At 34.4% G+C, this 23,043-nt stretch overlaps 1 protein-coding gene across 12 annotated transcripts in view; it reads left to right on the top strand.

Annotated features, from left to right (window-relative positions):
- DGKB (diacylglycerol kinase beta) overlaps positions 1–23,043 on the top strand; it is an 808,853-nt gene that overhangs the window by 271,386 nt on the left and 514,424 nt on the right. For all 12 annotated transcript variants that reach the window (XM_017956905.3, XM_017956903.3, XM_017956902.3 and 9 more), the window contains 5 exons: positions 1,126–1,200; positions 4,620–4,739; positions 13,330–13,447; positions 15,820–15,908; positions 15,992–16,108. In XM_017956905.3, coding sequence (XP_017812394.1) covers positions 1,126–1,200; positions 4,620–4,739; positions 13,330–13,447; positions 15,820–15,908; positions 15,992–16,108 — 519 coding nt within the window. The remainder of the gene's footprint in view (positions 1–1,125; positions 1,201–4,619; positions 4,740–13,329; positions 13,448–15,819; positions 15,909–15,991; positions 16,109–23,043) is intronic.

Genomic DNA, 23,043 nt, shown 5'->3' with positions numbered 1-23,043 from the left:
GGTGAGAGATTAGTCATGCATGTGTGCACACACATGCACACTTTTAACCTATAATTCAAAGGGGTTTATGTTTTAAAATTTGTTAATCTGTAATAAATGCATTTATATTTATATTACTTCTGGGGCAGCCTGTCTTACTTAAGTAACATATTCATAATTATATTTTTTTTTTTCTGGAGAGAGGGAATACAGCTTTCATTAGTACCTTGGAGGGAACCACGGCTCCCCAAAAGAGAATCTGTCTTATCGTATTTCTTCTCTATTCCATGAACATCGACTACATATATTAGATTAGAGATTTGAGTAGAATAATCTTTCACTACTGTACTTTCAAGCTTCATTCTTTAATACTTCTTACATTTTAAATCATACACCACTTTTCAAATTAAGTCATGTTTTCACGTAGAATTACAAGCATTTCAAAAAGCCATGTTTCATCTTTTCTGTAGATAGACAAAAATTAAAACATTCGATAAATAGGTAGGAAAATGTTTTAATTAATTTAGCCAGGTCGTGTGTATTAACTTGCAATTCTTCAAAGAGTTGATAATTGAGAAGAATAATATGGAAATTCAAACTAAAATTTCATTCTCTCACAAAATAAATGCTACATATACTTGCCCTGCAAACCTTGACCCCAAACACTCTTCTATCAAAAGCAAATTATTCGATACATGACTAGAACAGTCAATATACATTCTCAGTGTATCAAGATAAAAATAGACTTCTCACTTGTCCTCAAATGATTTTTCCACCCTTTCACATCTGTTTTCAAGCCAAAGGTTCAGGGAATTCAGTGTCTTAAAAATCACATGTGACAATATATATCTGCTCCTGCTTTCTTCAGACACTCTCTTTTAGTAGAAGAAAATGTATTTTTTGTACAGTTGTGCCCTCTCCTGGTGAACATTTCTAGACAATGTACAAGATAAATTTATATTTAGGATTCTCTTTTCTTTATATAGTTAATTAGACCTTTAAAAATTATTATGTACATATATATATTCCCATGGAACTCATTTAACTTTTTAAGTTACACATTGAACGAAACAATTCCTGCAAGTGAAAGATTTAAAACTCACTAAGATCTTGTAGTCATATTTTTTATCTCTCTTTCTCTTCCAGGAGCTAGAAAATATCATCAGTCAGATGATGCATGTTGCAGAATACCTTGAGTGGGATGTCACTGAACTTAATCCAGTAGGTATATGAATGATTTCACTATTGGCTAAATTCTGGAGGGCCACTCTCCTTTCCTTCCCCTTCCTCTTTTCCTTCCTTCCTTCCTTCCTTCCTTCCTTCCTTCCTTCCTTCCTTCCTCCCTCCCTCCCTCCCTCCCTCCCTCCCTGTCTCCCTCCCTTCTTCCCCCCCTTCCTCCCTCCCTTTCTTCCTCTCTTCCTGTCTTTCTTTCTGTCTTTCTTTGTCTTTTCTGGGACCCTAATATATTCCTGTCACTTGATTTTGTCTTTTGATAACTAAGTTACTATTTCTAATCAGAAGACAAAGTGGATTCTGAATCAGATAACAAGGTATATGTGGAGTTCTGAAGCTCTTAACAGTAACTTTTGCTTTCTTCCTCATGGAAGTTATTTTAAATGGTGGTCTTACATACATGTGGATAAGCAGAAGATCCTGATAGACACTGCCAAGGTCATGCCATGCCATAAAAGAAGGTGGTAGTTTTCCATGCACAGTGCATTGTGTTACCTTGCATATATGTGTTATATAATGCTTTCAACTCTCTGAGGTAGATACACTATTTTTTTTCATTTTGCAGAGGAGTAAATTAAGACACAAATATGTTAAAATTATTTGCCCAAAGCTCTTTAGCTAGTTTGAATCAGGAATTTTTAATTAAATTGTTTTGAGAAAGAGTATCTAAAAATGCTTATAAGAGCATAGAATTCTTATTTTGAATAAATTTCAAAATTTCAACATTATTCAAATGCATATTAAAATATTCTTGATTTGAAACCATAGTTTTGGCCACAAAAATATTCTGGGGAAAGTTCATAAGAGATATTGAGTTTATATTATTTTTTAAACCTTTAGCAAAATATCTATGAATAAAGCAAATGCAAATACATTTTATTTAAATGTTTACATTTTATGCAAATTCAAGAAGTGTATATTTAACCTCTGTTCACATTTATGAAGTAAACAACAAGATAATGGCGTGATTATATGCTGCAAGAACTCTGATAGCATTTTCCTGTCTTACTGGGATTATAATTTTTCCAGTTTTAAATCAACTATTGGGAAATGCATATGCTGTGCTTATAGGGAGTGGCAGATGTCATTAACAGGTTGCCATTTGTATGTGGAATAATAAAGTAGATGGTAACATGCATTTAATTTATTGTTTGACTCACTTTAATATATTCACTGTAAGTCAGGAATTTCTGATTAGTTCTGTTGCCCTTTTAATTGACAACAGCTTTCTCCTCTCCTACTCACCTTGCTACCTGTGCAGATGAGTCATCTATCAATCAAGCCAACTTGTTACTAGAGGGAGAGTGGGAGGGGGATTTGTTTTTCCATTCAGGTTTCTAAACAGCGAGCACTACCACTTCTCATCAAAAGTATTTTTGGTATGTGCGTGTGTGGGGGGGTGTTTGTAGCTTTAAGAAAAAGGAGATCAAGATGCTAGGAAGAAGGGGAGAGCTGGTAGCTGAGTAGTCTTTCTACAACAAATACCTACTGTATTTGTCAGAGTATTGACTGGAGAATACAAGAAATAAACTATAGCATTATTTCACATGTGTGTTACTGATAAATCTGCTACTATTCCAGGGAGCTGAAATGGTACAAAGTTTTACATTATGTCTGCTGTCATGGAAACTGCCTCATCATCTTGCCTAAGGCTTCAATAATAGCTCTCATTGTAAACAAATGTACACATCAGCAGACTTCTGATCATTTGCATATATAAATAAAGAGAAATGGGCCGGGCTCAGTGGCTCATGCCTGTAATCCCAGCACTTTGGGAGGCCGAGGTAGGTGGATCACGAGGTCAGCAGATCGAGACCATCCTGGCTAACACGGTGAAACCCTGTCTCTACTAAAAACACACACACACGCGCGCGCACACACACACACACACACAATTAGCCAGGCATGGTGGCGGTCACCTGTAGTCCCAGCTACTTGGGAGGCTGAGGCAGGAGAATGGCGTGAACCCAGGAGACAGAGGTTGCAGTGAGCCGAGATTGCGCCGCTGCACTCCAGCCTGGGCTACAGAGAGAGACTCCGTCTCAAAAAGAAAATAAAAAAAAAAAAAAAAAAAAAAAAGAGAGAGAGCGAGAAAGAGAGAGAAATGGACATTTGAGGTTGATTGTAGTAGTAGGGAAGACTGGAGTGTCCCTAGAAGTTTTTATCAAATTAACTCAGGCTCTACACCCAGTTCAATCTTATTTTTTTATGAGGCCCATGGGATTTGAGACACAAAGGATGGCTTTAACGTGAGATTTATTAGGTACAAAAAGGAAAGCATCACCCATCTGAAACAAATGTTATTGTTTTATTTCTCTTATGATTCTCTTATGATTGTTTTATTTCTCTTATGATTGTTTCTACTAATTCATCAGCAAGCTCTTGAGAATCGGGGGAGAAAAATAATCTAATTTTCAAATACAATACTTCCTGGGTGAAGACACCAAGCACAAGAGTGTCTAGGCAGACAATACTTCTACCAACAAATTAAATATTTCATGCATTGCATCTTTTCCAATCTCTGTTCCAATGCTCTCTGCATTTCTCTTTTTTCCAAATTGATTAACGTTTTTGTATTATATAAAGACAGTGAGTTCCTTTCTTCATTAGAATTCTTACCATGTTTGCCATCTTGATGCCATTAGATGGGAAGCACTTTGCTTTCCCAGCAACCTAGGGTAGTATGTTTGGAACTTATATATAATTTCCATTAATAATAACACAAACAACACTATATGACACTGACTCTATATGCCAGGGGCTGGTCTGCTTATAATACATTAGCTTATTTAATCCTCACAACAGCCCTTCTGGATAAGTACTGATAATGCCACCATATCACAGAGAGGTAAATGTATTGCAAACAAACACCGCGGAGAACATTTTAAGACATTACGTGCAAGTCATCTTTAGAAACGAAGTTTAATTAAACATGATTTGATCCTTTAACTTCTTGACTCTATTAAATTCTGATAGGCAATTAAAAAGCAACTAAATTCCCTCGCCCCTTACTACTTAGCAAAGAATTATATGAGCTCTTTGCCATGAAGTTAATTTGTTCAGACATTTTCTGGCATATATATGAATCTGAAAAATAATCTGGAGAAAGTAATTAAAGACTACTTTCACACTTATTAAAGATTCTTCTTGTTTTAGCTGTGCTGTTCATTGGAAAAATGTTGAAAAGTTAAGCACTTATTTCTAAAACGTGATCATTGTAAGTGGCCAGGTTTAGACATGCTAACAAAGTCACTACTTCACCAGTAACAGAATTAATGTTGTACTAAGTTACCAAGGCAGTTATCCCAACTCTCCACTTAGCTGTTAGTCACAATTGCATATGTGGTAGCCTATGAAATTTATTTTATTGATTGACCACACATTTTCCCGTATTTCCTCTACTCCAGATCCTCCATGAAATGATGGAAGAAATTGACTATGATCATGATGGAACCGTGTCTCTGGAGGAGTGGATTCAAGGAGGAATGACAACAATTCCACTTCTTGTGCTCCTGGGCTTAGAAAATGTAAGTATTTCCACAGAGGAGGGTGGCCTGGTGGTGAGTCAGTGGGATCTCTATTACACATTTTGATTACAAATTGATCTGATCATTTTCTACCATGAAGCATGTAGTGAGTGCCTGGAACTTTTAATAAGTATACCACGGTGCAATTTGACAGTAACTCCTTGTGTTGTAAACTTGCCACACACATATTGATGCACTTTAGGTATTACTTTAGGATCGAAAATATATTCTCTCTCTTTTGTTTTCCTCTATTTAAAGGGCAATCTAGTGTTTTTAAGTTACTGACCTCCTTATATTATCTAAAACAAGAGACTCTCCAATATTATTGTATTTTGCAGTTCTTGTGTGGTGCTTCATTATTTCAATGTTCCTCCTACCTATAAAGGTAATCTATTTTATTGATAACTGATACTTGGAGGAGGCAGTTAAATATCTGCAGTGGTTTAAAGAATAGTGGTGCAGAAGTCATTACGGTTTCTGCCATTAAAAGTAGCGGCAGAACCTATATAAACACCAACCTATATAATCGTAAGTTTTTCTTGAATCAGCAGCAGCCAGGTTGTCATTCCATGCCAGTCAAAAGTTTTCTTAGAGTAGTTCCTCTAGTTGCAATTAAATACCATTATGAAGGAATAAAATAAATCAACCTAAGATGAGAATGCAATATAATAATGACGTTGAAAGCAAATCTTGCTGACCCAGCCTTGAAGCAGATTTTAATTATTGTTAGTTTAAAAATCTGATGACATCTATAGTGGATGCTAGATTTTTAAATTCAGTATTAATAATTATATAATAATTAGATATAATATGTGTACAATAACATGTCTACTTAATTTCAAAGAACATTAGGGGTGGAAAGCACAATGACATTGTAATATTTAGAGTTTTAAGGTGTAAGACTATAGTATTCACCACTTTGCTGCCAAACCCAAAACTTTTCATACTTCTTGTTACCAACTGAAACAATTTTACAGATTCAAGACTATATCATAATTATTCAAGACACCAAATTTTTAAAAGTCATTTCTCAAGATATCTTACTGTCTGTGTTTGTGAAACATATGAGTGTATATAAAAATATGTTGGCACGTATGGGTTTAGGAATATATAAATGGGCTTTAGGAATATACAAATGAGCTAAGGGTTAAGGAATATGTATCAGTTTAGGAATAAATAATGGGCTTTAAGAGATTACCATTTGTTTTCTTTTTTACCTGGGTCTTCAAATTCTTCTAAACTCAGTTGAATTTTACTTTTCATGAGGCCCATGGGATCTGAGACATGGCCAGAGGGTGGAAAACAATAAAATACTAATAGGTGACATATGGAATATTACCCTTAAACTAATCTATTTAAACCAAAGATAATATATATATGTATTATTGTTAATAAGTATATATTTGTACACTTAAAAATTTTGTGAAACAGTATTTCCTTGTACCTGAAGTTCTTATACTACACATAACTATCTTTTTAAAATGATATTTGATATCATATTCATCTCTATAAGTATTTATTTAATTGTTCATGTACCTTATGACAAAAAAAAGCATTATGTAAATCAGACTGCTGGGAGAAAACAAAAGAAAAACTGACAAAATGTTAACATTTTAAGGTTTAATGTATACTTTATCCTGAAAAATTGTGTTCGGATAACTTTAGTCTGGAAATTCTAATAATAATGGTTCCCTACAAGGACGTTTTATGTTTGTAATGCTAAACTTTGTATATTCTAAGCATTTAGAGAAATTTTAAGATGAGAGGAGGGGAGATGCAGGAATGAGCAAGTATATCATCTGGTAGTCGAGGGTGGGATAGAAAAGTGCAGAAAGGGACAGTCAGATGGCTATATTTTAAATATCACAAGAGATTTTTTGAAATGATGTTTTTCTTTGGAAACTATTGCTGATACCTTATTTTTTATTTAATTTATCAATGTAGATATTTGTGAAGTTATAAAAATTAGCACAGGTAATAGAGTCCACAAATCTTACCTCATTAGCTTCCAGTGTAGTATTATTTCAATTGTAAGGCAATTCTATGAATTTAATGTGCACTCTATTAATTATACATAATTTACTTTCTAACAGTATTTGTAAATTTATTTTTTATGTTTTTAGTTAAAAGGGAGTGTTTGGAGCTAAATAAGAGAAATCTAGAGTTTTATGATAGCAACAGAGCTGGGTTCCAGAGTTGTGTTTCCAGTGATGGCCGCTAGATGGCAGAGCCACATTGTTTAACCTTAAGAGAGCACCTTAAATCTGAGATTAGATTCCGCCCCCGCCCTATCTCTGTAAAGAACAACTTTAAAAGAAGAAATTTCCCTTTTCTTTCATTTTTGTGAAAAAAGCCACCCACATTTTAAACTGTCTTTTAATAAAATGTATAAGCCATATAATCATGTGTAATGATCACAAAATACAGCATCTATTTGTTAGAAAGCTGTTTAACTCTAAGGCATGGTAATTGTTTTAAAAAGCAGGAATGACAAGGAGACAGCTGAGTGATGAGAGCCTTTTTTAGTAATTGAGATATATTTCCTTTCTGTAGGCAGTTAATGTGTTACGTTATTACCTGGAGAGAATTTGATTCATGAATCTATCCCTTCACCTTTGCTTATTTAATTGAAAATCTAGATACTGCAGTTTGAAGTTGGCCACTTATTGTAAAGCTTGTCTTGTTAGGTTGTCCTATATGTTATTGTCTATTGTCAATTATGAGCTCGGGGAGTAGGTTCTAATTGATAGTGCATATAAAATACCACAGTGTATTTGAAAGTGACTGTGGTGTCCTAGCCAAATTACACAGAAAAGGAAGTAGTCCTGGGAGAGTAATCTTCACTTCTAATGTAAGGCACAACAGTTACGATTTCAGTGCAATTTATTTTTCTCTATCAACAGTAGTTTAAAAGCTAGTCTTTTTTTTTTTTTAAAGAATATCTGTTTTGGTACCAAAATCAGAAATGGAGTTGATGGGGACCAGATTCTATGCCAAATAGTAGAGAGTAAGATCCATTTCTTTTCTCTTAGAAGAGGCTCTACAAACTTTACAAAATACAAGATGAAACAGTCAGAAATGGTATAGAGTGTTAGTGTCTCTTACATTTGAAGGAAAATTGAGAATTTGGATGGCTTCGTGATTCTGACTACCACAATAAAAATTTATATGTGAGACTTATTCATTCTTCCTTCAGAATTCATCTCACTGGAGAATTGGTTTTTAAAAAAATATCCCATGTAATTAAACACTTTATCTAGAGGTAGATTCTGTTCCAGTGATTGGAAACTGTCTGCAGAAGGAGAGATATTAAATAATTTTGGCTGTGGGGCCATAAGGTTTCTGCCACAACGGCTTAACTCTGCTGTTTTGGCACAAATGCAATCACAGAAATTATGTAAATGAACCAGAAAAGTTATGTTTTAATAAAACTGCATGTGCAAAAATAGGTTGCTGGACAAGTTTGACTCAGTGTCATAGTTTGCCAACCGCTGATCTATTCTATCACCAATTTGTCAGATTAAAAAACAGAAAAAGTTTTTAATTTATTTTAAATAATTTGGAAGAAAGGAGTTTAATACCTTTTATTTGGCAAAATCAGACAGCTACAGCAAGACATGAGGACAAACAGACAGAAAGCATAGGAGCAGTGAACGTCATCAAACTGATCAAATAACAGACCCTGGCTCTGTTATTGACTAACTAGGTCATTTTGTGCCAGGCAGTTGCTCTCTCTGGAAAAATGAAAAGTTAGTCAAGAAGAGAAGTTAGTGTTTCCTAATACTCTTTCAGTTCAAACATTCCTTTTCCTGCATGAACGAGATAATTAATAATGCTTCAATTTCTGAAATCTCTAATTTTGGATCATCATTTAATTTTTTTCAAGGAAAATTCCTGAATTTATATTACAGGGAAAAGAGAAATGTACGTTTAAGCAGTGGCCTAGCTTGAAATAGCGATACCTTAACTTGTTGTTGTGGATTGTTGCACCCACATCTAGCCTGCATGGTTTCTGGATGGTTTATATTTCGGTCTCACTATATGTGTGAAAAAAATCCTGGTCTTCAATTCTTATAGGTCATTTAAACTTTGCCTTTGATTGAGATGGTTTAGGACACATTTTTTGCTTGACTCTCAGTAAAGTAATATGCGAAGTTTTCTCTGATGAAATTCCTGAGTGATGGAGAATTGAAGACAACATACTCTTGGTAGATTAAATTATATTTTGGAAGCTGATGTTCAGCACATCAATTTTTAAAAGTTTTTAATTTGGTTAAGAGTTTTTGTTCTGCTGTCTAGACTTTGCTCAATGTAGAAAGCAGTTACAAAACTAGATGAATGCAAAAATTACTGAGATTCCAGATTGCGTCATTTTTTTTTTTTTTTTTTTTTTGGGAGACGGAGCGACAGTCTGTCGCCCAGGCTGGAGTGCAGTGGCCGGATCTCAGCTCACTGCAAGCTCCGCCTCCCGGGTTCACGCCATTCTCCTGCCTCAGCCTCCCGAGTAGCTGGGACTACAGGCGCCCACCACCTCGCCCGGCTAGTTTTTTTTTGTATTTTTTAGTAGAGACAGGGTTTCACCGTGCTAGCCAGGATGGTCTCGATCTCCTGACCTCGTGATCCGCCCGTCTCGGCCTCCCAAAGTGCTGGGATTACAGGCTTGAGCCACCGCGCCCGTCATTTTTAAAATGACTACGTGGTGTAACCTGCTGTTGATTTTGCATTTGAGCCTCAGGAATGGTAGGTGACCTTACAATGTGTGGTCTGGAGATGAACAGTTGATGACAGCTCCACTCAGAATTTTAAAACTTTTCTCTGCATTCTCTTTGCCCAGGCCTAATAGAACTCATCTTTTTGTCTAAAAGAGAAGCTTATTTCACATTGTCATAATTTTTTTTTTGGAGACCTTGAACAAAAAGTAAGGTAATTTAATAGTCTTTGTTATGTAATTAGTTGGAAGTAATTATTTGTAACATCAGCTCATATATATATATATATATATATATATAAAGTTAAGTCAGCTGCAACATAACTAGGTGTGGGGAGAGAAGCATGTGGGTTAGGACATCAGTGAAATTTCTCCTTGAGTTCTTCTGAACAAAAATTATTTATAGTAGCCCTAGTTCACTTGAACATTTTATGTGATCTTGGAAGTATTTATGGAAAAACTAAAACTTTAGAATCACTAGGATAATGAAATAGGTTTTGAAAGTTCTAAACAGCATTATTTCCTTTGAAACATCCCTTTGCCTTCTAGGGAACTAAGAGTTGGGGAAAAATGTAAAGTTCCTTCTCAGCATGGAGTAGCCTAGGATTCATTCAGCATTTCTCTGTCATAAACACAGACCTGAACAGCTTCATTACAATATACAGTGTTATGTCTGGTGATGAAAAAAGAGCACATTTTAATGAAATAAAGTGAAATTTTAGGTATTTTTCTCAGTTCTTTTGGCTGAAATATTGGGATGTTACACAACGCAACCCAATGAGGGTAATAATATTTGCTGTTTATATAACACCAGTCTTCTGAGAAACCAAATTAACTTCACAGGTATTGTATAATGAAACCTCACACCACAGCCCGGAAAAGGGAAGTGGGTACTTTCCTTTCATTAGAGAGGAAAATAGGAAGAAAGGTGAAATGGCTTATCCACATTTTCACAGTAGGCTAGGAATCAAGCCTTTCTGGATGCCCTGCTTATTTCTGTTTTATAAAAAATAAATTCCCTTTTGTGATAATAAATATATATTTGCAGTGGAAGTACTAATAGGAATGTGTTCTACTGGCTGATAGAATCTAAGGGACAGATTCTTTCTCTCCCCGTTAAGTTTACATTCTAAGCAAGATAAACAAGACAAGACATGAAAATAGAGAGCTGGAGTATAATTTGCACTGCTGAGAAGTAATTGGCTCCTGGTTTCAATTCCTTCTCTTAAAGAAGTCACATACATATTTCATCCCTTGCATATTTTGGCAATGTATCCAACTAAGAACTATAAAGCTATTTAATTTGTTTTTTTGGTAAAGCATTTTCTGCCTGGGTAATGGATTTGTACATCAGTTGCAGCCTGTAACATGGCTAAGTGTTCTGATTGACAGAACACCCACGTTCAGACTTGTTTATTTTTTGATAAGGAAAATGCCAGCTAACTTACTCCATATGTGCTCTTCAAAGGATGAAGCTTATTCACATGTAATGGACAATCATTTAAAAATAAAATGACAAGATTACAAGAACAGTAACACGTACGAAAATTCGATTTTTGTCCTTTTTACTTAAAAATGTTTTTAAGCATTTAGCTACTACTTTTAATTTTTAAAATATTAATTTAGTTTGTAAAAAATTAACAACCCCATATTTAATCTTTCCACATAAGGATGTTTAAATGTTATTTGAGGGGATATAAATTTTAAAATATGGACAGTTTTGAAAATATAGCGAAATATAGCAAAGTTAAATATATAAAGTATTCTATTCACATGATAAAGCTACTAGAAATCTATGACTCACCCAAACCAAAACAGGAGATTCAGAAATTTCTTAAGTTTTGAAAGAAAATTGGAACACCTGTGTTTTCAGAAGTTTTCTGTATGACACCTGTGTAGCTGTATTTGTTGAGACTTTTGTGAGCCCCTTGTCAGAAAGGTAAATCTGAGCAATGTCAAGAACTATAAAGAGTTTACATTTTACAAAATTTACCCTACTGGAAATCAATGTGTTAGCTTGCCACAGTTTTATGGATGCTGCCAGAGGACATGAGACTCCTGAGTCAGAGACAATGGACTTTGTTATTCACAACAAAGAAAGTAACAGGAGCTTCACGTTTAAGTTCACCTTGCCTCCAAAATCTCATGGGAACGACAGAGTGGGACCCAAGTAATGATTGTACACAGCATCAAGTTTTGGAAACCCTGACTTAGGAAAACTAAATGAATTATAATGTGTAGGAAACAAACCCATTTAACCTTTGCCTACGAGAGAGATTATTTTTATTATACTGTAAATATAGTAAGCAAACCAGCCCTCACCTCTGGAGGGAGACATGTCTCTATTGTCCAAGGCTAGGCTGTTTGTTACTCAAACATCTTTGAAAATATAGTCTTAAGAAGAAAAAAAAAGAAAGGACAGTGCTTCTGCTTTCAAAACATGAAGAAATTCAAGAGACCCACCGAGAATTATCGCCCAGGAAGCATTTCATTAATGTTTCATGTTATGATGCAAATTTGACATTTCTGGTTCTAATGTAAGAATTAGTTACTGTAGATTTTCTCTAGTATTACAAATTTAGTGGTTTATCCCTTGACTGGGAATAGGAAAGGTAGTTAAGAGCATTATTATTAATATTTTATTATCAAGAGAAACAAGATGATCTGAATATATTTATACTGTCTCACTACTACAGGACTAATGTTAATGCCCAAGCACTTAATAGGTGCTCAAAAATTATTAGGTGAATGTGTTCTGAGAAATACAACAATTTGGCTAACCTGAAAAGTTATGATAAATAATGTTTTCAATAGAATACCAATAAATGTTCATCTGTTTGATTTAATTTGGTGATTAGACTACAAAAAATACATGTTAATGGAGAAAATGATGGTAGCAAAAGTAATGATATATAATAATTTCATTTAATATCTTTACCTTCTTGTAAGGAGTTCAAGAAATTCCTAAGCATCATATTATTTAATTTTATTTTAATCTTGAACAATGCAGCTGTGATTAAACACCTACACGAGTAACTATTATGATATAGAGAGTTTTACTCAGAAGAGAAAAAAATGAAGTGTTTTGCTAAAGTGGGAATTAATTTAAACCCACGGTTGTATTGTGGCAAATAACTATAGTGATTGTTATAAATAATAATATTAATACAGTTTTAATATTTTTACCTTCTTTCTGTGAGATTAAAACTACTTATATTTTATAAGAGGGGGCAAACAAAATGATAACATCATTAAATCCTTTAAAAAGTTTACCTTTTAAAATGTACTATTTCTGGCATACTCAATATATTAATATAAATTGGAATACAGTATAAGGACTCCTGGAAGCCCTAGAATGTCACCAATAACTTATCTTTTAGTATTAGTTTTCCATCCCATCCCATTCCTCTGCCACCTTACATGACCTGATCACCATGATGAATTTTGTATATTAAGTAAGCAAGGGTTAATGACGTCTTTGCAAGTTTTTACTTATCAGGCTCTTCCACTGAAGGGTATTTTGTCTTTCTATTTATTTATTTGTTTATGGAATTGTGCTGAGGATAAAGTATTTAAAGGAGAGGCAATCACGTCCCTGATCCATTTGGCAGGTCATGACGATGGCTTGGGGTATGCCGTTGAGCTGTTAATATTAGACAAGAATTCGTGGGTTGCTATAGCATCGGTGATTTGTTAGCACTATCTCATTTCACTGGAGCACATGTGTTTTTCTAAAGGCTCTGCGGTGATCTTGGAGAAAGTCAGGGATGAAGTAACAGATTGTCTTCACATGCTTTGGTCCCGCTCTGAATTTTATTGGCACTTACATCTTTCACTGTTTATATCATTAAGTGAAATCTGTTTCTCCTACGTCCCATGCAGAACGTGAAGGATGATGGACAGCACGTGTGGCGACTGAAGCACTTTAACAAACCTGCCTATTGCAACCTTTGCCTGAACATGCTGATTGGTGTGGGGAAGCAGGGCCTCTGCTGTTCCTGTGAGTACATTTGCTCTGCCTGGACATCATCTCCTCCAGTGAGGAAAGGTTGATTTCGTGGAACAGTCTTATTTGTAGATGGAGACCTAAAATCCGATCCAGACTGTCTCTGTACATGTGATTTACATTTTCCTGTACTGTGTTTTTGAATGTTTAGGTTACTCTAATTCCTTCAGTTTTGGAAAAACCTACCCTTGGAAAAAAATGAAGGACATTTTCCAAGTCTTCCGCAATTTTCTTTCCACTGTAGTTTAATTTATTCTTGTTTCCCATTTCTTCAGGGATTGTTTTGAAGATTTCTACTAGTTTTTCATACTTATATCTTATTCATATTTATCCCCTTCTCCTCACATGTTAGTCACTTTATTCACATGAACATCTTATAATGAGTTGCTTCCTTTGGGTATTTTTGTAAGTTACATTAATTGATTAAAAATAGATTTGCACTAAAATTAGGAAATCACAAGATACACAAACTAATTTTATACCTCAAGCCTATTATTTTTAATGCTAGCATAAAGAAAATCTTCATATATGGTTATTAGATGTTGGAATGCAAAGCATTGATGATTAATGAGTTCTGGCCATTTAAAAAATTTCAGTTCACTCATCTTTGCAATTTTCACTTTATTCTGTTAACTCAGTACTACCAATTAGAATGTTCTTATAGTGTATATAACAGTTAGTTTATAAAATCACCTAAGCAATTTTAAATCTACAGCCTATATACCTGAGAAAATTTTACAATCCACGATATTCCTGATAGCGAAGAGTAGATATCATAACCCCTTCATTTAAGATCTCCATTAATCCATCAATTTATCTCTCCCCAACCTTTTCAGCTTGTACAGAATTACTGAAACTGTCAAGTTCATTAGACACATTCCATTGTTGTGCATTTAATTAAATCTAATGTCTTACCTGGCTTCCATACCATTCATGGCTTATAGGTTTTTTGTTTGTTTGTTTGTTTGTCGTTAGCTAGCAGCTTTGGTAATATGTTCGAGAATTTCCTTTCTCTCAGCTGTATTATTTGAAATTTAATATCATGTTTTAGTGCCACATATGTATATGATTTCTGAACTGTTTACAAATTTTGATAGTTACCTGAAATTTGCCATGTGTAACATAGTCTATGACAGCTACGTTTGAAAGGTTAGTTACATGTTAGTTACATTAGAACATTCTCCATACACAAAGGAAGTACTTTGTTTTTAAAGTTCTATTATATTTAAGAAAAGGAATTTTTGTGGTAGAGTCTGTTAATAAGAACACATAAAACAAAATGATAGGTCTCAAATAAGATGAGTGATATATGAAGAATGAGAATTTTGCTCATAAGCTTTTACTGATTAGTGTGGTAAATGCAATACTCAATATTATTTTTAATATAGAGGACAAGAGAAAGCATCTTTTCTCCCTCAACGTTGCCAAAGAAAATCACAGATATGAATATTTTGGAAGAGTTTTACCATTTAAATATTATGTGAATTTAGTGTTTTTCATTTTAATTTGAGGCACTGGTTAGTTTTTTGTTTTTGTTTTTATTGAGGAGGCTATATAGTTATTTTTAAGTATTGTTTTATATATTTATGCATTTAGAACTCTTAATTTGGAACCAACATTTTATTAAAAGAATACATGTAGTTGACCCTAAATCATATTCAGACTCAAACCATAAAGAACTTGAAGATACCAAAATGTACGTCTTGGTTTTCTGACACATGTTATATGTATACATAGATACATATATTTGCTTATGTGTATGTATACATTTGCATAGTAACATAAATTTTTGCATATGTATACAATATGCCGCCCAGCAAAGGCTGTTGCTTTTGGACAAATGATGCCATGATGGCCGAAGGCCTGGCATGTATGATGAAATCTATTCTCTGGAAATAGACTAATCAGCCATTTAAGATTTAGATAAGAGACAAAATAGCATAAACTCATGGGCTTTTATTCCCATGCCTGCCAGCTGCTCTCATGCCTATACTTTGTAAAATATAGATCTCTTCCTTCTAGCAAATGACACCAAGCCATTTGGCAGTCATCAATTTGTCTTTAATATTTTTGTCATCTGGGAATTATTGTGAAAAATTTGAGTGAGGACTGATTTAATTAAGCATTTCCTGCTATGCCATGATAGAGGAGCCTTGGTTTTTCACATGCGTAATATTTCCTGTACTAATTGGCCTTTTATATTCCATGGTAAAAACAGTCGACTTGGACTTCTCCTTGATGTGGCTGATTGGATTGATTAGGGAGCAGTGGATATGAAATGAGGTTCTGTTAATGTCATTCTTTCTCTATAAAATTACAACCAGGACCAGGATTAGCTCTGAATTTGTGTACCTGTTTCCTTTCAGTCTGCAAGTACACAGTCCATGAGCGCTGTGTGGCTCGAGCACCGCCCTCTTGCATCAAGACCTATGTGAAGTCCAAAAAGAACGCTGATGTAAGTTTGTGTGCATGCTTGCTTTCTGAAAGTGGCCATTCTGTGGTGTGTCCTCTTACCACAATGATGTCATTCTGTTCTAGGTCATGCACCATTACTGGGTTGAAGGTAACTGCCCAACCAAGTGTGATAAGTGCCACAAAACTGTTAAATGTTACCAGGGCCTGACAGGACTGCATTGTGTTTGGTGTCAGATCACAGTGAGTAACAATTGGAAAACAAATCCCAGCATTCACCCACATTGAAGACTGTGTATCTCATGCTCTCTGAAAGTCCTGCCCTAGAAGGGCTTCCTGAGACTCAGTGTAAGCATATAATCACGGAACTTCTTATTTTCTTATTTCAGCTTGTTTGCAAAGAGATAGTCTCAGGGTCAGATTTGTCCCCATAGAGTCCAGAATTTTAGAGCTGATGACAATCTAAGAGATGATACCATGGTATGGTTTTTCAACTGTGTTCCATGGACTGCTAGAGGTTCCCAGGAAGGTAATCAGATGCCATGGCTAGGAGTAAGCAATGCGAATAGGATACTGATTGGGTAGAACTTGGCTCTCCCTTTACTCCACAACCCTGTGTAATAAGGGTTTTCTGGTTTGCTTATTGTAAATTTATTTTAGCCATAAAATCTATGGGCTTAAAAGGGTTAGAAAAATGAACAATGAGTTTCAGTGATTTCAGTGTATAGTAAAGACTCTAAGACCAAAAAAGTTAAGCAAATTGTCCTTGACCACGTGACTAGATGGAAGTGCAAGTAGGCTGTGTTTTATTTAGGTCTTGATGCATCTAAAAATTCATCTTACCGTTCTTCCCAACATATTGTTGCCTTCCTGTTTCAGTTAAATCATACGTTGGGGTGTAAGAGAGACTGATGTAAATGCTAGTCTTGATGGTGTTCACAATTAAGTAAGAAGAGATAAATTAGTATTTTCTGGGACACTTTGGAATTTCACCTGGCTTGAATGACTGTCAAATCTAGCTTGAAAAAATTTTTGGAATGAATGCAGTTGTTAGATGGTACTTCTACAGTTATATGTGTAATTTCTGGAAGTTAACTAGAATCACACATTTTCAATAATAGCTATTTTTGATAATGTAGTCCAAAATATTTATGGGGCTGGAGTTTTCCAGCATAGAGTGAGTATTCCTGTTACAGGACTAAAGTTTTTACTTTTGTCAGAATAAAAAAGTAGGAAGCTCTGAATCAGTTAAGCAAGTAACTGTCTCCACTGGGTCCCCAAGTGCCCCACCCTCAACCCAGGGATTAAACAATTCTCTTAAATGCTCTCTCTTTCTCTCTGTCTCTCTCACACACACACATGCGCGCACACACACACACGCACACTCACACAGGATGATGAGAAAAACAACTGACTTTCTTTTCAAAAATACAATTAAGTACTTTCTTTTAAATGAACAAATTTTCTGTAATCATTTTCAGCTATTAGTCAAATTATGTTTACATTTGAAATTTTCCCAATTATGAAAGACAGCTTTTTAAAAGTGTTTGGTTTGTATAATAAAATGTCTAACGATGATTCAAATTTTACACACGAAGTACTCAAACATTGAATTCTCACTTTTAAGAAGATCATAATTACTTCATTTTTAAAACATTCATGTACATTTTTAAAAATCAGGTGTCTTTTTTTTTGCTAACCGTTTACAAAAATATGTAGGTTTTGTTTCAGACCTCGTGGGTGCTTCCTCTTATTTTTTTCATATAGTGAATATTTCACTGGTTATATCTTAACTTTAACATAAGCTGAGATTAGAGAATATTAGAAATAATTTCTTCTTTATATCTCCAATTGTTTTCCTATTCTTCATAAGTTACAAACATATTGTCTTAGGTTTATTATTCATATTTTCTTTTTTATTTCTTAAAAAATCAATATTTTTAAGTGCGTACTCAGTTTGAACACTCTAAAAACATGCATTGCTGCCTTTTCTAATGGAAAAGCTTTCAAAGCTGTTAGAATTTTCTGTACTTGAATCCTCTCATTCTTTCTTTCTTTAATCTCCATGAAATCTGTCTTCTACCCTTTCCAGTCATGGGAACCACTGTCCTCAAAGTTACCATTGCTAGTGGTCTCTTATTGGTACACAAAGCATCTTAAAATTCTTCCTTTCCTTGTTTTATATCCCATTTTGTTTTTCTCATTGTTTTCCTTTTTGTTTTAACGGTTCTTCTTATCTGGTACTCCAGAATCCACACCTAGCCCTACCATTCACAAGTTACGCATTTTTCTTTGGTCTTGCCCCTGACCCTAGCCTTACAAGAAAAGAGGCACTTTCTTTTACAGGAAAAAGGGTATCGCTTTTCCGTAAACTGTACTTTTAAAAATCTAAATATCACATGTCCCAAATCAGATAAGACAATATACCCTTAACATTTTATTCCTACACTAAATACCATTGAATAGCTGAATGTGATTTTGTTTGTCATTATGGCAAAGCACAACATAAACAGTAAATGTCTTAAATCCCCAAGTTCAAAATTATTAATAAATAAATCAATTAATCAATCTGAAATTTCTACTTAGGAAACAAGACTAACCAGGGATCTCTGATGGAGTTAAGGCAGAGTCAGAAAGAAAAAAAAAAAAAAGCTGCCCTCTTACTAAGCTCTCTAAAGTCCTGAGACTTTTAGCCATCCTCAGCGTCGTTTTCTATAAACCATGAGTTCCAGGGATCTTATGGGTATTAAGTTCATGAAACAAACTTGTGCAAATTTTTAAAAAGCTATCATATATCCAGGAGACTATATCAGTTTCTTAAAAGTCACTTCAGCCTCTGTCCAGTTCTGGATTTTAAATTTTAAGCAATTTTAGGGACACATTTACTTAATTATTGATTTCGTGCCTTGGTTAAACAGGATATATTTACCTCAGCACATTTATGTATTTAGTAGTATTTATAGTTTTCTATTGAGCCATTGCATGAAAATTTCAGCATGAAATTGATCTGCTCTTGACTGATGGATATCTACTACTACTGCTTGCCTTTAAACAACTGAATGTACTTTCTTTTGCTCTTACACTTTCCAGAAAGTACTATGAATATAACAAAGAGCTAGCAGAAGTTATAGAAGTAATGGAATATGGCACTGCTAGTGCTGGCTTCAGAAAGGCCTATCTGAATGGGTTCCATGAAGAATATATTATAGAGAGAAACAGAAAGAATGAAGCTTGGCTTTCTTTTGGGGTTTGTCCAAAAGCCATTACTTCCTTTTATATATTACTTTTGGAAATGACTTGACTGTTGTAAGTAAGACCAACCAGATTCTTAAGATCGTCTCCTCACTTACTAGTTGTGCCATCTTGGGCCGTTTATGTAACCAGTTTGGACAAATTTCCTAATGTGTCAAATGGATTTAATGGTACCTAAGTTATTAGATTGTTATGAGGATTAAAGGGGCTAAAAATAATCTCTGTAGATATGTTTAGGACAAGACCTCATACATATTAGTGCTCAGTAAGTAACAATTATATCTGTGGGTATTATGAAATACTATTTGGGTGCATATAACCAACCCCTGGTTTCCAGAGGGCACTCCATGAAGAACTTATGTCATTTCTGTCTCACCTGTAGAAGGATGGATAGTTGCCCAGTCTGATTCAGAACAGCACCTGCATGCACTCAAAAAAACATCCAGAATCCTGTGGTCCTGAATCTCACTAAATCCTAAGCCAAACTGACTGATTTTCATTCCCAAAGACTATTACTACAACTCTTTCATTCTATCAGACCTGGTATTGTCATGCTTCCAGTCACTGGAAAAAAAGTTAGAAGTCCATTTTTTTTTTGTTTGTTTTTTTACTTTTGTCTTTTACCTTTATCTCATGTACACAACCTGTCAGTGAGTCTTGTCATTTTCTACTTAAAATATCTCTCTCAGATTTGAGGTTTTGTCTCCACATTCGCAGCCCTAGTGCAAGCTCTTAGCACCTCTTGACTAGATTAGAGTCAAAATCTCTTGGATCATCTCCCTAACAGAAGGTACTTTTCCTATAATGCAGGCTGCATACCACCTCCAGAAAGATCTTCTGAAAATACTGGTTTGTTATATGCCTTCTTTAGCAATCTATAATAATTCTGTGATAATAAATGCAGCCCTCAACATCCCTTTTGCCTCAACTTGTTTTTTAGTAGAAATCAGAACCAAACCTAAACATAACTGTGTATAATATTCCTCTTTTACACACACCCTCTGCCATTCTGTGTATTTCTGTTGACAGTCCCTTGAGGAGGTCATGTTTCCCTCATGCCTACTATTTTGTTCATCCCCTTCCCTTGAATGCGCACAAAAGTTAGTAAATTTAAGAACCAAGTTAGGTTACTTGTCTTCCTTGAAATTTTTCTTGACACTAATATATCTTGATTTGGAATAGTTTCTGTACTTATAGTCCACATCCAAAGGAAAAACTCAAATGCTCTCCATTGGTTTCACACTGCAGGGTAACATTGTTTGCAATGTTAACTATAGTCCGCTCCTGTTGCTTGTCCATATCACACATTTTTTCCTAATCACCTGAAGTTCTTGACAAAGTACTGAGTATAGAGAACTCTTCAGTAAGATCACTTTAATCTCTGATATGCTATTCTTACAGTAGAATATTAAATTTCCAACATATGTCCTATTTAAGTTTTGTTTTATAATATCATCCTGTAATACTCAAATCTCCATCAGATATGCAAGTAAGCTTAAACAAACACTTAAGAATCCATTTTCACACCCATATTTCAGTTCATACTTGTGGCTTCTTGATGTACTTTTTGGCCATCTTGTAGGCATAAAATTAGGCTCTTAGAATGAAATTTTCTGTTCATTTGTAAATCTAGCCACTTCAAAATTAAAAATACGAAAAGCTTAAGAAAGGTCAATGGAAAACTGCCTTCTGATATTTAGGCAACCAGTCACGGTGTTTTATATTTCAATTCTCTGTGACAGGCAAAATATTCGCCTCAGTTATCTTTTCTGTCTTGATTACTAACATCCTTAATATCCCACTGCTTATACCTGTTCATTTCTTCTGAAAGTGTGTTTTCTTGACCTTCTTTGTAGAACATGTTGTGAATCATTGCTGGTCAAGGTAAGCTGTCACTGGTCAGGCAGAACTCACCAGGTTGGGAAGTCGAGACATTTTATTTAGGCTTGAAAAAAGAACACCTATTTCATAGAAATGATTTACTAACTTTTGCTATGATCTAGAGATAGTATTATTTATTAAGATACTAAATTCCTAGCAGTAATGTTTAAAAGTTTCCAATGCCATGGAAACATTTCTGCTTCAGCAAATGCCAGTCTTAGGAAGCACCCCAAAACTGCAAAATATTAGGGGCCAGTGTAACAGGTAAACCAATAAATATGTGCCTCCAAATCAGGCCTTCAAATTTTTCTTTAGAATAATAGTTTATTTCTCTTCTTATTTTCCTCTAAATTCCTATGAACACTTATTTTCTATTTTTCTTCCTTTTGACTTCTTAGATTTCATTTTCTTCTCTGACCAGCACAGCCACTCTTTCCTCAACTCCAGCCATAACTATATGCCGGCACACATGCACACAGACATCCGCACACTTTCTTTTTCTTTTTATCTTGAGACAGCTTTTTCTAATAAACATAGATCTGGCTCTAAATTAGGTGCTACTGGAAGTTGTCATAAACTCTGAAATTATTTCCAAGTGTTTAATTCACTTCCAGGAAAAGCTGGTTTCTATTATATGACTTTGCTACATATGGCACTGAATCTCTTAGCATGAATGGGAATTTCTGGCTGTATATTTAAAAATGAGCTAAGGATTTCTATGCCTTAGCTTGAAAAAAATACAAAGATAACTGAACAAAAATGTTTTTTTTTTTTTTAATTTTAATTAGTAAACAATCCCTTTTCTCTGGTGAGCTATTGGTTATTTTACTCAAGAGACAGCATCTTCAATCATTAGTTTATTTCTATTCTTGATGAGAATCTCTGTGTTTAGGATTTTGCTGATTTGGGATACAGGTTATCTTTAAAACAATTGTCAGTCTTCAGCATCTTATTTATACTGAGAAGGACTCAGCTGTGTCTTTTACTTATATTCTTGTCCATGAAATATGGTAACAAGTTTAAGCAACTTTTTATTGTTGATGATATTTACTTATTTTTTTTTAATTTTTAATTTTTGTAGTTACTTAGTAGGTATATACATTTATGAGGCACATGAGATGTTTTGATACAAGAATTCAATGTGAAATAAGCACATCATGGAGAACGGGGTATCCATCCTTTCAAGCATTTATCCTTTGAGTTACAAACAATCCAATTATCCTCTTTAAGTTGTTTTAAAATGTGCAATTAAATTATTACTGACTGTAGTCACCCTGTTATGCTATAAAATAGTAGGTTTTATTCATTCTTTCAAACTATAAAAAGCTTTTTATTGAAGGAAAATGTACATACAGAAAAGCATTTATATCCAAAGGGCAGAGCTCGATGAATTTTCCCCAAATGAATATTCTATAAGCAGTACCTGATCAGGAAACAAAATATTATCAGTATCTTAAAGTAAAAAAAAATTGTAGCTTTTGAATTCTATTGTATAATTTTGTTGATTTTTGCTTTTTAAAATAGACTTTATGATTTAGAGCAATTTTAAGTTCACAGCAAAAATGATGTTTGCTTTTACACTTTATAGGTAGTCCTGAAAACGATATGCATTTTTCACACTGGCTTTCACATTGTATATTTTTTCCTCAAGTATACCTCCAAGAAATATGATGCATAAACTAAACCTGTCATACTAATTTGACTCACAACCTGTAAAATGATCCGTACTCCTACCGTGATGCCCTCAGTTTTAACACTCTTTGCTACAAACAACGTCATAATGTTGATGGTTATGCAAATATATTTATTAGCTGCCAGATTCTAGTCTCAATACAAGCATAAGATATTCCTGCATATTAGTAAGTATAGTCTTCTTGGTTAGGAGAATTTTTTTGCATTGTGTGACTCTGTTTAACAGATGATAATATGGTTACTAAACTTATAGATCCTACTATGTCTGGGGGAGTGCCTTATGACTGCCTAGACAAAACTCAGGGATCTGGACTACAGTGGCAATCAAACCGGGAAATCCCATACTAGCTTTA

Source organism: Papio anubis, chromosome 4, assembly GCF_008728515.1.
Source record: "Papio anubis isolate 15944 chromosome 4, Panubis1.0, whole genome shotgun sequence".
Classification (NCBI taxonomy): domain Eukaryota; kingdom Metazoa; phylum Chordata; class Mammalia; order Primates; family Cercopithecidae; genus Papio; species Papio anubis.
This window is presented reverse-complemented; position numbering and strand designations above follow the sequence as displayed.